We start from the raw sequence: 15,676 nt of genomic DNA, 5'->3' as shown, positions 1-15,676 counted from the left end.
TACGGCTACAAAGGAAAGCTATACAGCTTTCTCAGAAACTTCGTAGTTAAAGAAAAATTCGTCCTGGTCCGGGGTTCGAACCCGGAACCACCGCCACACCGGAGCAGTCGCTCTACCAATTGAGCTAACCGGGACGGCAAGCTTATGGTACGGCGAGAGCGAATTGATCAGTAACTCGAAGTGGGAAGAGTGTTGGTCAAATGTTTAGGGGAATCCCCCAAGGTGGAGTAGATTTGTAATAAGGGAGTAATTACTCATTGGCATCCACCCAAGCGCAGCCATACGGCTACAAAGGAAAGCTATACAGCTTTCTCAGAAACTTCGTAGTTAAAGAAAAATTCGTCCTGGTCCGGGGTTCGAACCCGGAACCACCGCCACACCGGAGCAGTCGCTCTACCAATTGAGCTAACCGGGACGGCAAGCTTATGGTACGGCGAGAGCGAATTGATCAGTAACTCGAAGTGGGAAGAGTGTTGGTCAAATGTTTAGGGGAATCCCCCAAGGTGGAGTAGATTTGTAATAAGGGAGTAATTACTCATTGGCATCCACCCAAGCGCAGCCATACGGCTACAAAGGAAAGCTATACAGCTTTCTCAGAAACTTCGTAGTTAAAGAAAAATTCGTCCTGGTCCGGGGTTCGAACCCGGAACCACCGCCACACCGGAGCAGTCGCTCTACCAATTGAGCTAACCGGGACGGCAAGCTTATGGTACGGCGAGAGCGAATTGATCAGTAACTCGAAGTGGGAAGAGTGTTGGTCAAATGTTTAGGGGAATCCCCCAAGGTGGAGTAGATTTGTAATAAGGGAGTAATTACTCATTGGCATCCACCCAAGCGCAGCCATACGGCTACAAAGGAAAGCTATACAGCTTTCTCAGAAACTTCGTAGTTAAAGAAAAATTCGTCCTGGTCCGGGGTTCGAACCCGGAACCACCGCCACACCGGAGCAGTCGCTCTACCAATTGAGCTAACCGGGACGGCAAGCTTATGGTACGGCGAGAGCGAATTGATCAGTAACTCGAAGTGGGAAGAGTGTTGGTTGGTCAAAAGTGTTGGTTGGTCAAAAGAGTGTTGGTCAAAACCAACACTCCAACACTCTTCCCACTTCGAGTTACTGATCAATTCGCTCTCGCCGTACCATAAGCTTGCCGTCCCGGTTAGCTCAATTGGTAGAGCGACTGCTCCGGTGTGGCGGTGGTTCCGGGTTCGAACCCCGGACCAGGACGAATTTTTCTTTAACTACGAAGTTTCTGAGAAAGCTGTATAGCTTTCCTTTGTAGCCGTATGGCTGCGCTTGGGTGGATGCCAATGAGTAATTACTCCCTTATTACAAATCTACTCCACCTTGGGGGATTCCCCTAAACTTTTGACCACTACTACGTATTACTCCGCCGATGGCAGAGCGGCAAGCAACCATGGGACTGGGTGAAAGGCGCTCCACGCGTTGGTCGACTCCGCCCATCGTACGAGGCAGAATTAAAAAAAAAAGGCGGGAGCCGGACGTTAAATCGATTTAATTGGGGAAATCGGCCACACACAGCAGTAAATCGCAGTTTCTAAGAAAGCTCGGGACGTGTAGATCGAGTTCCCGCGGCAAAAAGACAAGTTCAGATTCCTCTTCAGTGCACCTTTAATCCCACCCATTGCTGTGTGCGAAATACAGTCTTATTAATTCTTCCTGGTAAATTAAGTTGCTCCTTTTTTATTATTTCGTTTTTATTGGGAAAACGTCACTCTGAGTTCATACACATGCTTCCATGCTTTCCTGTATGGCTTATAAAAGGTCTGTGTAGCTGGAGCTTTGTTGAAATGAATTTCTGGTGGCACCATTTAGAACTTTTATGAATGGGAATTGTTCAGGCAAATTTTGGGCAGTGAACGCTTTTGACTACATACTTGGCTACATGCAGATGCGACATGCAAATTGTTCATTTGATAGATTGGGACTGTATTTAAGTGAAGACTTCGACATTACAGCAAATGTCCTCCCAACCAGATTTAAAAAGGAAGTGTTTCCAAACACAATGTATTTTGTTGTGCTGTTTACCATTTCGACAAAGAACTGAAAGCTGCGCAGTGAAAGCAAGCAGTAACTGAGTGCATCCTAAATCTTTTATGAAGAATTACTTAACAAATGCAGTAATTGTAATTGGCATCCACCATTTGATTATACTTTGCCGGTCTTTGAATTGCACTCCACCTTAGGGATATCTATCTATCTATCTATCATTGCATCTATCATTGTGATGTTAATAGAGTGCAGTGGTGGAAATATGTGCTTTTAATTTTGTACTCGGCCATACTATGTATTTAACCCACTTCAAGTCTTATGGGAATAATTGTGATAAGGGGCAGATCAATGTGTTTCTCACATGCACTAGTACATCAGCGGCTTTCATAGCATGACCTGCCCTATACAAAACAGTTTAGTCTTGCGATGGTCTTTCCTTTGTATTTTTTTTTTTCACCAGAATTTGGCTCGTGGTACTACGGTGGTACTGTCATTTTACGTCACTGTTTACCTGCCTACTCTGTTCCATTTCATTTCAGCGTTCGTCAAGCAGCGAGGAAGAAGTTCGTGTTCCAGCGAAGTCCAAAAAGATGGGCTTTGCAGGCGGTCGTGGTGTTGCTCACGGCCTACTAGGTTCCGAAGGGTAAGTGCTCTCATATTATCATAGGAGTTATAAGATCTGTACGGTCTGTAAATCTATAAGGTCCTTGAGATTCATGTGCGCAAGCAAGTCACTTGAGTAAGCTTGTGTAACTAGGTGCCCTAATTACTCTGAATTGGCCTAATTAGTCATAATTGTCCTATTCATCCGAATCGTCCTAATTAGTGGACACATACCGCGTGTTCCGTATTTATCTGTCCCTGTTACGAAAAATTCCGCTGCGCAATCTACTGAACTATATGGGCTCAAAACGCCGACTACAAGGTACCTTATGATGGTCTTTGTCTTTCGATAAGTAATTTAACATCTAAAATTGCCTGCATTTTCGGGAATCGGCGAAAAACTGCATTCAGCTGCGGCAGAACTTTTCGTCCAAGTGAGCAAAGAAGCCACTTTGACAGGTTGCGCCATCTGGCGAGCGGTGAGGCAACCGATGTCACGGCTTGGGGCTGGAATGCGCACCTCGCGCGGTTTCTTGGGATGTGCGTGTCGTCTGCTCCTTGAAATTAACACCGCTCGCCAGATGGCGCAGTCTGTCACACTGGCTTTTTTGCTCGCCTGGACGAAAAGTTCTGCCGCAGCCCAATGCAGTTTTTCGCCGATTCCTGAAAATGTAGGCAAGTTTAGATGTTAAATTACATATCGAAAGACGAAGACTATCATAAGCTACCTTGTAGTCGGCGTTTCAGCCCATACAGTCCAGTAGTTTGCGCAAGAGAATTTTTTCTAACACGGACAGATAAATACGGAACAGGCGGTAGATTTCGTGCGCAGAGATCTGTAGAAAGTGTTAAGTTACACAAGTGTTATGATTGCTAATCATAAAAGAGTGTCTTCTTATGTAGCATGGCATCGCGTCACCCTTTCTTTTTTTTTTTTTGCAAGTTTAGGGTAGCCTTGGTCGTGATAACTAGAGTGCTTTAACTGCATTGGTATAGTACCCGCGTGTCGTAACTTTCAAACAGCTGTTAGCTGTTCATTGCAAGGCAGCTTGCAGGACTTCAGCGTGGAAACTTTTTTTTTTGGCCTTTTTTTGTTGTTTGACGAGTGTGGCCTATGGGAGGTCAAAAAAAATAAAGAGCCATGGTGATAGCATCAACCAGCTATTCTATGGAAACATGCGGGTGAAATGAAAGGGAAATCCTGTGCAAGAAATTTAAATCCAGAATGCTAGAAAAAGAGGAGTGAGTGGGCCACTGAGCTCGCCAGTAAGCTTTTGGTGAACGTCGGGTGTCCGCGGGGATCACAGATTGATCACAGATCGGCTCATGTGTATTGCAAGCGCATTTTCTTGTCTTCCAGGCGTCCATAATCTTCTTGGTTGAAGACTTTAATGCTTGCTTTTTTGCTTGTTCTGACATGTAGTAATCATGTATAGCTATATCTCCTAATATAGCCGCACTTGCTTTAGTGGTAGTTCCACTTGGGACACAGTTGCACGAAGTTCTCGACTCTGCTTCCTCTAGACCTCATGCATTCAATGCTTGCACATGACGTAATGCATACCTGCCAACTCTTCTGAATTTTCCTTAATATGTACGATTTTGGACTCGTATTACAATTTTACGAATCGTGCCTCAAATTTTACGCACCATAAATTTTATTTGCGAAGAACGTTTGAAATTCTATAGGCTCCCGAAGTAGTACCGCCATGTAACGGTATGACCTGCTCGACGAACAGATTGCCCAGATATTCTTCCCCAGGCCTCAGTTGCATGTTAAATTGCTTCTGGCGCCCCTCAGACATGCGCGCCACTGCAGGTGCTTTGACGATCGGCAGGCCTCCGGTGATAGGCCGATAGACAGTTTGGCTGCATAGTTTCGTTTTCGGAGCTTCGCCGCCAGCCCGGAGCAGCGGCGGCTATCCACTGCACTTTTCAGACAGCCAGCCGAGCTACACGCTGTTTAGAATGACGACTGCATTGTTGCGGACATTTTTTTGTTTGCTTGTTTACTTATTAACGCGTCTTAAATGCCGCTCCGGCAAGGCTGTGAAACCAATGCGCGCTTCCCTCGATTCCGTCCGCATGATATTTCCATTCGTCCAGCGCGCCGAAATTACGCGCTCGTCACGTGCTGTTCGCCTTCACTGCGTTTCGTCACATGCGACGCCACGTGTGAAGAAGCTCCAGTGCTGCCGCGTCGAAAGAAGCAACGCAACACGACAATTTTCTTTAAAAAATAATGTGTGCTAGTCGCGAAGGTTTTACGAATTTGAAAGCCTTCAGGTTGGCAGGTATGCGTAATGGCTTATCGCACACCTCTCCGTTAGTGCCAACCACAAACTATGCCACACATTGAAAGGCAACTTCACATGCGTTCAAAGCGTGTAGATCACTGCAACTCGTCGATACTAATACAACACAGAATATTATGAGCACGCTTTAAGCTGCCGAAACATCCCGGCAACTCTCTCCTCTCATCACTAGAGGCATCAGCGTACCTTCACCACCACCATTTTGTTCACAGACGTGAGTACCTGAACAGTCACGGTCCCTACACAAACGTGTCCATCGCCATAGCCATTGCTTATTGTTGTCCCATGACTCGGCTTCTCGGCTGCAAAGTGGGTCCACCGTTTAGGCTGGTTGCAGCAAACTTTTGTTTTCGTGCTTGTGCCGTAGCTGACATTTCCGTGTTACAGACTGAAGAAGGATGGATAACTGGGCGAGTTTGTACTGATACATCGTGGGAGGGAACAGCGCGAACAAAACGACAGACGAAGCAAGAGGACACACAGACGAGCGCTGTTTGAACCATTCCCTGTACATCCTGGCTCGCTGACGTTCGTCGCCGTACCCACCACAAGCCACCCACAAGCACTCCTTGAAGTAGCGAGCTTGTCGCCAAAGTTCGGGGCGCAGAATGCGGCACATCCTTCTAGAATGCCCCGTTGAAGGCTGTAAAGGACTGCAGCAGAGCTGAAGTTCCAGTGGACACAAGCCTCTCTTGAAGCCTCTCTTGACGAGGACACAAGCCGCTCGTCTGTGTGTCCTCTTGCTTCGTCTGTCGTTTTGTTCGCGCTTTTCCCTCCCACGATGTTACAGGCTGACCGGCATTACTACACAGCTGTGATTTGGCCCCACCTCGTGTTGTTGCATTATTGACATTGTCATAGATCATGCAGTTTTTATGTCCTATGCTTCCCAAATGAAGAAATAAAACTACGCAGGAGACAGCACACAGAAAAGATGCAGACAGGACGAGCGTAGACTAACAACTGATTTATTGGACGAAAAAACGACCTTCCTTCAAGAGCAACGCATGCGCAACCAAACTTAACGCCCAAAGCAAAAGTACACAATCTAATCAACCCAAAAAGTCAAGTTCCTTCTGATACAGGTGAATTGATGCCTCGCTAACACATTTTTCCGCACCGTATCTAGCAATTTGCCAGGCTTCAAAAATCTTGCGTGCCTTCCGGACCTTCGCGCAGCCTATAATCTTAGTTTGCTTGAAAAACGGCGTACAAAATACTTTTTTCTTCTTGTCATTTATCTTACAAGACTGGCAGTGCCTCGCTAAATGCTGCCCACCGTGTTGACTCAAAGAGTTATTGTGCTCCTGAAGGCGTTTATTAATGCAGCGCCCCGTCTGCCCTACATAAACGGAACCACAGCTGAATGGGATCTCGTAGATAACTCCCATCTTACAGGCTGCAAACTTAGGTCTGTGGTTGACTCCGCACCCTACTTTCTTTTGCAGGTTATTGTTAGTTAATCGGCATAAACGAGACAGTTTACATGGGGCGGAAAAGAACACGTTGACACCAAATTTCCCTCCCACCTTCTTCAAACCGTGCGAAGTCTTGTGCACATAAGGAAGGACTTCAAACTTCCTCCTCTCGCTTTCAGTGAGTTCTTGTTTTTATTACGGCGTACAAAATAAAAAAGTATTTTGTACGCCGCTTTTCAAGCAAACGAAGATTATAGGCTGTGAGAAAGGACCGGAAGGCACGCGAGATTTTTGAAGCCTGGCAAATTGCTAGATACAGTGCGGAAAAATGTGTTAGCGAGGCATCAATTCACCTGTATCAGAAGGAACTTGACTTTTTGGGTTGATTAGATTGTGTACTTTTGCTTTGGGCGTTAAGTTTGGTTGCGCATGCGTTGCTCTTGAAGGAAGGTCGTTTTTTCGTCAAATAAATCAGTTGCTAGTCTACGCTCGTCCTGTCTGCATCTTTTCTGTGTCCTGTCTCCTGCGTAGCTTTATGTCTTCAGAATGTCTTACCAACTAGCCTCTCATCACACACTCCTAGACTTCCCAAATGACATCACTCCCCAGCGCGTCTCGCATCAGGGGAGGCTCCGAGTGTTGACCACCGCTGGCAACGACGCCAGCAAAGGGCTCTTTGCAAAAAGTTTTTCAGCAGGAAGGCACTGTGGAAATTGTCACCGCTTGCATGTTTAGAGTCGTAGACAGCGTTGTTGAGACCTCGGCTTGGTCTGATAGGGGCACGTTGCCTCTGTCTTTGGCGGAGCGTTGTCCGGTGTAGGCATCGCCAATGAGGAAGCCAAGACGGCCCGGGCCCTGATGTCGGAGAAACTGCGTGCGCATTAGATGGGGCCTAATAGAGCATTTGGGACTATTAGCTGCGAGGATGCCCGAGTGGCAGCAAATAAATTTCTATGTTCCTACACATATGGATGAAAGCTTCTGCTTGTGCCTTCCTTCGTGGAATAACTGGGGTATCATCTTTTACCATTCCAGTGAGTTATATCTAGCGCCCGGAAATTTAGGCATTTGCCTAAAAATGCCTATAAATGCCTAAACGAGGGATTTTTGCCCTTGCCTGCCTTTTTGTCACTTTTTAGGAAATTCTACCTATTTAACCGCAATTTTTGCCCATAAATGCCTAAATCCGGCACTTCGGTCCTCGGTGACGTTTTTCAATTTAGAGACATATGTCTATGTATGGTGAAAGGCACGCACCGATGCACGCACAAAAGGCGCGGGTCTCGCCGAACATTTTTCTCGAATTGTAACTTGAACGTAGTGCAACGAAGTGTTTATCTTGAAGTGTAGCAAGAGGCGAGTTTGGAAAGAGACCTGAGATACATTAGTGCAATCTTCTCAACATTGACGGAAAGAATGATAAAGTTGGAAAAGGCTGGACTCTCAATAGATGAATCGCTGAAGGAAGTGGCAGAAGTACCGTAGCACTTCGGGGAATGGAAGAAAAGGGTGCCACTGCTTCTACGATGATGCAACAATTGGTAGAAAAAATAGACGCCTAGAAACAGTTTCCCAAATCAAGACTACGCGGAGACGATACGGGCACATCACCTGAAGGCCTAAGCCTTTATCAACTCTCACGTTTTAGGTTCGCGCCACTAAGTTCATGCGATGTCCAAAGAAGCCTTTTAAGGTACAAAACTATGCTTAGCGAAAACCGAAGGAGCTTCACGTTCGAAAACCTGAGAATGCGCTTTATTGCTTCAGTTGAGGACTGCGTACGCTCCATGCTTGACTTATAAATCTTGTACTTCTGAATAAAGAGCATTATTCAAAGCGCCTATATAGCCTATTTCAGTGTTTTTTAGAGCCTAGATGCCTGCCTATTTCGGGGTTCTTTAGTGCCTAAATTTCCGGGCCCTAGTTATATCTAAGCTGTTTTTGATTAAGGCGTACTGCCACTTTGCATCTGGTACTTCTCAACGAGGTTTTACTCTTTGTTGTTCATCACCGGTGAACAAGTTACGAGAGGCGTAGCCATGCTAATGTGGCTTCATCCCCTCTGTTCTAAATAGTGGACGCTTGTAACCAATCTTGAAGCAAACAAGTGCTTCCAGTGTGAGCAGATTTGGGCTGGGTGATATTATTTTAGCACAATAGCGTCAAGGAGTTTGTGTTGCCGTCGGCGTCATTGACACTGCGAGCGAAAAACCTGTGCAAAAATCCCCAGAGAAGCAACCTAGGAGGCAGGTGGGCCACCTAGATCACATGACCTTGTGGCTTAATGACAACCTGCCCACCGAATTGTGACATAGATTAAATTGGGATTTAAAAAAAAGAAACAAAATTGTGACAAGCAAACCGCATACGGTGGCAGTTAAATTGATGATTGGGGTTGCACCAAGCCCCACCGGTTGTAGCACCTGTCATCGCAGGGCAGTGGTGCATTGCTTAACCCTTTGAAGGTTTTTGCCATATATGTACGGCGGCGGTTTTCTGTCCCGCAAGGTCTTTGCCGTACGGGTACGGTTTCGGTCTTCCGTTTGAAATTTTGCCCCAAAAGAACGATGCGTGCTCACTGGGGGGTGCTGCCACCTCTTAGGACTTACAAGAAGTGTTTGAATTTTGTGCTGCTTTCTTACGGAGATAAGCAGAACTTATGTCTAGCTTTAGCGCGGCGGCACCCCTTTTGTAGTTTTGGTTTCACCGCGTGATCGCAACGGAGTCGGGCGAAATTTGAGTTTTCTTTTTGTCAGCACTATCTTGCAGGGGTTGCCGAAGTTGATTTCTATCTTTATTGGCGCTGCTCTTAGCTTGCTTATCACCGTTGCTCGCGAGGTATTCTCGCCCTCTGTGGCAACGCGCCTACGCGGTTTCGATTCCGCCGTGGGATCGCAACGGAGTCGCGCGAAACGTGTTTTCTCTTTGTGGGCACTGTTTTGCAGAGGCGGCGAAAGTTTATTTCTATCTTTCTTGGTGCTGCTCTTAGCTTGCTTATCACCGTTGCTATTCTATTCTATTGAACATTTTCCAGTTGTGAGTGATGCTGTCACCAAAGTACTGTTCCTAATATTTTTTTTACTATTTATTCTCGATTATATACATTTTGTAGATTCAAGATCCGCAATAAAGTAATCTGACCACCTGGGAAAGTTTTCTTCAAAATAATTTGACCCTCAAAGGGTTAAACGTTGCACCACTGTGCCGGGAGTGGTATAAGGACTCCCAGGGATCTAGGAATGTGATGTAGGGAATGACCAGCTCTGGATATACGGGCATTAGCCCTCTAACGCTATCGTGTGGTACATACCCTTTAGGCGGAGCTTTTAAATTCTTTTATTGATGCCCAAAGTATTGAGTGTCAGCAGATTTGCTGAAAGAGGAGTGTTATTCAGGGTGACACTGCTGTGATTAGTGGGAGCAGGCTGTTTCTTCATTTCAAAGCTGTCTTTTGTACAGTCGGGGACAAAAGTCTCCGGACCACGTGTTCCTCAAACGAAGCTTATAGCTCTACTATCAGACAGCGTCTGGAGACCGCACTTGTGGAGATGAAAGAACAAAAATTTAACTTTTACCTCCACAAGTGTGGTCTCCAGCCGCCGACTAATAGCAGAGCTATCGGCTTCGTTAGAGGAACACGTGGTCCGGAGACTTTTGTCCCTGACTGTACATGTGTCTCGTGCAGTGTCCTGACTGCCGCTTTTCTCTCTCTTTCTTTGCAGTGGCTTCGGCAACTGGGAAAGGCACACGAAGGGTATTGGAGCTAAGTTACTCCTTCAGGTGTGAGATTGATCAATTGATTTTTGCGGAATGCTCGTCGAGCGAAGCCCTATGCTTATCCCGTTCTTGCCCTCTGAGTGGCAAGCCTAGCCACGGGGCTCGTGGGGTGAAGGATTGTTGGCTGCGCAGTTAGCTAAAAAGATGCTGAATGAGATTGATGGCTTAGATTTTATGGAACAACCACATTGCGAAGCCATTTTATTATAATCCCCTTTTTTGTTTACTGAATGACAAACACGAACACAACATAGATGTGAATGACGTCTTTCAGATGTATGAAATACTGATAGGATTGGCTCTGAAATAATCTAAAGGATTTCAGAATTGATTGGCTGTTTTTTTTTGTGTATTAAAATGGATCATTGAGCGAACCATTTTTGTCTCTTTGTACTAAGAGCCCAATCCTAAAATTTGTGTAGTGAGCAGTTATTGACTTTGTATGAGGTGAAAGGGTTGTAAGTCACTTTTTTTTTTTGCATGAAAGCATCTACTTTTAGAAAAAGTTGGTAACTCGTTTAACAATCAAGAAAGTGTTGTACACACTTCAAAAACTAGTAGCCATTTTCATGTTGTTTTGTATAAGAAGCATATTTTTTATTTGCTGAACTGTGATTAGTACTGAAAGTTAGTAATAGTAATACCCTTCATTTGCACAGGAAGATAAGAGAAGGAGAGGTACCCAACGCAGCGCGTGACCTGCGTGTTGTAAATGCAACTAAATGTTGCGCTTGTAAAACGCAATGCATTCTAACTTTCACATGTTTTGAAAACCTCCCTTCCGGCGACACCAGATTGTCCGAAAGGGACATTTGTGAAAGGGATGCAAGTTGGAATATGGGCCCTGTTCAGAGCTTTGTTCATTGTGCAATCTAAAACCCTCGGTGAATTTTTAACCATATTTGATTCAAGTAGCTAAGAAGTAGCAAGTATTAAGGCTGTTACAAATGTGTAAGAAACAGAGTCGAGGCAGGCACAGTTTGTCGTACATGTACAGTGGGAAGTAGAAGTGCTAACATTAATCATCCTGTCATTTTTTTTTTTTTTCAGAATCTTTAGCATCGCGTTGTTTGATTACAGTAATTTCTGTCAAGCTTTAGTTGTTAAAAACTTCACGTTTCAATACCCTGCTAATTCCAAAAACATCAGCAGGTTTTGCAGTTCTTTACCAGCATTTGTGAAACTGCTTGTAAACTTTTTAGCCTTAAGCATCTATGAACTTTGGATGATTGTTTCTGTACGTTCCTTCCAGTCCACTTCCCTACGCAGCACTAGTATTGCGCTCACTGTTGCTGAACTGGCTGACAGCGTTTGGAGCTGTTATGTTACTTTTTGCGACGTCTTCTTGTTTGTCTCCCAAAACCCGTTTGAGACTTAATTAGCTTAGCACTAATTAACTTATCTGCACAGCGCAGCTTGGTCGTTATTTAGCAGTTACCGGATTGCTGTTCAAAATAGAGGTGAAAGGCAGAGACTGTTCTGGGCTTTTTCTGTTAAAAGCAAATGACAAGCAGTTTTGCGTTGTGAGCATCGTTAGAAAAAGCTTTTAAACATTATACAGGGTGTAAAAAGGGAGGAATTACTCATTAGTATCCACCCAAGTGCAGCCCTTACAACATAGAGGGTGTATATGTGTCCGTAAACAAATTTTCAGCTGCATCAAAGTGTACTTTATGTGCATGCGTATTGTAATACCTACCAAACCTATGGTGTATTAGCATCAGGGGTTGTAGACTTAACATTCATTTTGTGCAGTGGCAAAAAAAAATGGCTTGTAAACCGTACCAATGAAGAGTAAATAATTGTAGAACAGAGGAATTGTTTGTAAAAGGTCATTAGTTTATGAGAAAACAAAGCAGTGCTGTATAAAAATATATTACAGCTTGACTTTACAGGTTTGTGTAGGCATCATGAATTATGTGTTAAGAAGTTCAATCAGGGAATGACTTTGGCAGCATGTCCATAACACTTGTGGCATTAAGGATTTAAAGTTAATTCATATGTGTTTGCACTTTCTTACCGCGGTCTCTCTGTTAGGTGTATGATAGTAGTGCTCTTCTAAACACTGATTTTTTTTTGTTAGTATAGTATAGTTTTGTTATCATATTTGATAAGATACTGTAATCATAATACGTCTGCTTAGAGCAGGTAGTGACCGCAGATCCGAATCATGAAAGCGGAATAACTAGAATAAGAGTGGAATGGAGCGCATATGGCAGGTTCTCTCAGATCATGAATGGCAGTGTACCAATATCCCTCAGGAGAAAAGTATACTACAGCTGTATCTTGCCGGTACTCACCTATGGGGCAGAAACGTGGAGGCTAACAAAGAGGGTTCAGTTTGAGTTCAGGACAATGCAGCGAGCTACGGAAAGAAATATGATAGGTTTAACGTTAAGAGATTGGAAGGGGGCAGAGTGGGTGAGAGAACTAATGCGCGTTAATGACATCCTAGTTGAAATCAAGAGCAAGAAGTGGGCTTGGGCAGGGCATGTAATGCGAAGGCAAGATAGCTGCTGGTCCTTAAGGGTAACGGAGTGGATTCGAAGAGAAGGCAAGCATAGCAGGGGGCGGCAGAAAGTTAGGTGGGTGGATGAAATTAAGAAATTTATGGGGATACGGTGGCTGCAGCTAGCAAAGGACAGCGTTAATTGGAGCGACACGGGAGAGGCCTTTGCCCTGCAGTGGGCGTAGTCAGGCTGTTAATGATGATGATGATGATGTAATCGCGAAGAAGCTTCTTATTTGCCATGGTCATCCCTCCAGCTCTTAGCAAGGGCATTGATATACTGAATTTTGGATATACCATTTTGATGCAGGAACTTAATTTGAGAGCTCTTCCTCAAGGAAGCAGTGATTTTTGCTCAGGGCTGTTTTCTAATCTCGTAGACCTGCGTAAGGCTCATCTTTCATCGCTCTTGGTGTATGATCGCATTCATCATGTACTGCATGCTGGAACTCCAGGCTTGGCTTTGTAACGGCCCTTATTGGGACATCGGGAGACGTCGACTTGACAGGAAGTCTTTTTTTTCCCCACTTTTTTTCTAGATGGGCTACCAACCGGGTAGAGGTCTCGGCCGGGACCTTCAGGGCATCTCGGCCCCCATAGAAGCGAAGGTTCGCAAGGGCAAGGGAGCCATCGGTCTCTACGGTCCAGAGACCGCAGGGCCCAAGCTGCTGGTTCCCGACGGAACCGCGGAAGATTCCACGAGCCGCAAAGCAGCCCAAACTGAGTTGAACCAATGGCGAAAGCGCAAGGTGAGGTGGAAGCTTGTGCAAGCTGCGCACAAAGATTTTATCGGCATCTTTTAATTAATGTGGACTCAAGATATTTGTGTCTTCAAAATCATGTGCCTCATTAGATATCTGCTGTGCAAAACGTGACGCACGATGCTCTATCGTAGCTAATCCAAACGTGATTTGATATCCCTTTCAGGCACTTTGTGCACAATTGTGTAAGCAGCAAACTTACTGCTTTTTCTGAGAAACTGGAGCACTTAACAGTGATTTCATTATTTCAGTCAAATTGAGCTCCCTTCTTGTTGCAAATAAGTTGCTTTTTTTTGCAACTTATTTGCAACTTTTGCAAATAAGTTGCTAGGTAGCACTTTGTCCGCCGTTTATGTGCAGACAGATTTTGCCGCGAGTGAAAACATCGATTGTTTTGGCTCAATTTCGAGCGTAATGTGAATATTCGAAACACAACCTAGGGTGTTTACCTGACACACGAGAACATTTCGATGTTGTTATTTCTAACAAATCTCACACTTTGTACCGAGTTCTACACATCGTTGTAAAAACTTGCCTGCCGGTCTTTCACGTTCGAAAACTAACAAATTCCCTTTCTTGAGGCCTGAATATACTACTTAGGTGAAAAAATAATTGATTTCAGTCAAAACAAAAAATGGCGCCTGAAAGGGATATTCAATGCTCTTTTGGTGTGGATAGCCGTTTTGCTTAAGCTAACCCGAGTGTAATATGAAATGCAAAAAATTGACTTTCTTTTTTTTGTTGAAGGTATTTACAGATTGTTGTTGTGCAGTGACTGTTTTTACTAGTGATCTTTGAGTCAGTTCACAGAACTCATTCAGTCCCGAATTTCATGACATGCTCCTCTGTAACAGCCATTTAATGACCTTAAATGCTAATGTCATTTGACTTGAATAGCACGGAATTTCGATGTAACTTAAGGGGGGATGTGGGGATCAGATTGCAAAAATCACAAAAAAAAAAGTCAATTTTTGAAAAGTACAATTTTTGGCATCTCCAACACTCTTTCTATGTTGTACTGAAATATTTCACCTAAAAATGAACTTTAAGCACTCCAAATAAATATATTTGTTGGCATCTACACATAGACAGTGTGTGCTAGTTTAGAACTTTCAGGCTTGTTTTCTTGAAAGTTTGTTTTGAGCTTAATACCTTGCTCGTGGAAAGCGTAGCACAGCAATGGGTGCATGCATTTTTACCCCATTTGTTTTGTTGTGATCACTGAAGTGTGGTCTGCGTCAAGACAGTCTCAGATTTACTGTTTAGGCTCATATGTTTTTATTACATGGTAATTAGAGCATGATACATTCTAGACATAAAAGACTGTGCATACTGTGTCCTTTAAAAAAAAAGAGCAGAGAAAATAAAAAAAAAATTAAGAGAGTCTTGATTTACACTACACTTAGTAAATATTTTAAAAGCATTTGCAGATCTGTAGCCTGTTTTTTTGTCACGCTAGGCTTTCCACTAGCAAGCAACATGGGGACAACATATAAACAATGATAAAAGGGAGCCTACTGAAGCTGTCATTGTGAAACTTTATATCTGATTGTTTGATGCTGTTTTAAGCCAGCCTGCCAAATTTCATCACTCTAAGTCGAAAAATAGGAAAGTTGCCTTCGATCCCCTCATCCCCCCTTAAGATCTGACAAAACCTTCTGTGGTAGGGTAGTAAGCTCATGTCACAACAGCAAAAAGAATCGCCATCCAAAGGTTGGGGTAAAAAATGCGCAAGTTTTTGCAGGTATGCTAAGTGCCTTGGACAATCACTGAAACGCGCATCAGGTTCACTTATCAAGCTTACTGTGCAGAAAAAAAGAAAATTTTCTCTATATAATATCTTTTGACTGCGACCTTTGGTTGACATTTCTTTTTTCTGTTGTGACATCTTCCGGTGTGACAGAAGGATTAATGCATGACAACTAACTTCGCATGACAATTGCTGCGATCTCAAATGTGGCATTTTGTTTTCCTCTAGTAACTTTTACTTTGAAATATTCCAGCCGCTCGCGAGCTTACTCTTTGAGATAAGTCATTTGAATTCACCATCGCCATTTGGTAAAAAAAAAATCTAGCTTTGTGTGAGGTGTGTTTCCAAGTACATAAACAACTTTGAGACGACATCATGCAAGGAGTCATAGTTGTGGCATAACGTCATAACCCCATACCACAGGAAAGGTAGCAATGTAAACCTGTAAACTGAGCAACACATAAGTGTGAAAACTGAAAAGAAGAATCTCTCTGGGCAGTTCTACGCACGGGAAATGAGTTTTCACGTCTCG

General features: G+C 44.1%; 1 protein-coding gene across 4 annotated transcripts in view; it reads left to right on the top strand.

Annotated features, from left to right (window-relative positions):
* The window catches only part of sip1 (septin interacting protein 1), a 61,068-nt gene that overhangs the window by 17,934 nt on the left and 27,458 nt on the right, over positions 1-15,676 (top strand). For 3 of the 4 annotated variants that reach the window (XM_089560645.1, XM_089560644.1, XM_089560643.1), the window contains exons 4-6: positions 2,551-2,654; positions 10,070-10,127; positions 13,173-13,382. In XM_089560645.1, coding sequence (XP_089416771.1) covers positions 2,551-2,654; positions 10,070-10,127; positions 13,173-13,382 — 372 coding nt within the window. Of the gene's footprint in view, positions 1-2,550; positions 2,655-10,069; positions 10,128-13,172; positions 13,383-15,676 lie in introns of those variants that run through there. The other variant, XM_089560646.1, reaches the window with a different exon arrangement.

The sequence above is a fragment of the Amblyomma mixtum genome, chromosome 9 (genome assembly GCF_055824585.1).
Source record: "Amblyomma mixtum isolate Tamu chromosome 9, ASM5582458v1, whole genome shotgun sequence".
Classification (NCBI taxonomy): Eukaryota; Metazoa; Arthropoda; class Arachnida; order Ixodida; family Ixodidae; genus Amblyomma; species Amblyomma mixtum.
This window is presented reverse-complemented; position numbering and strand designations above follow the sequence as displayed.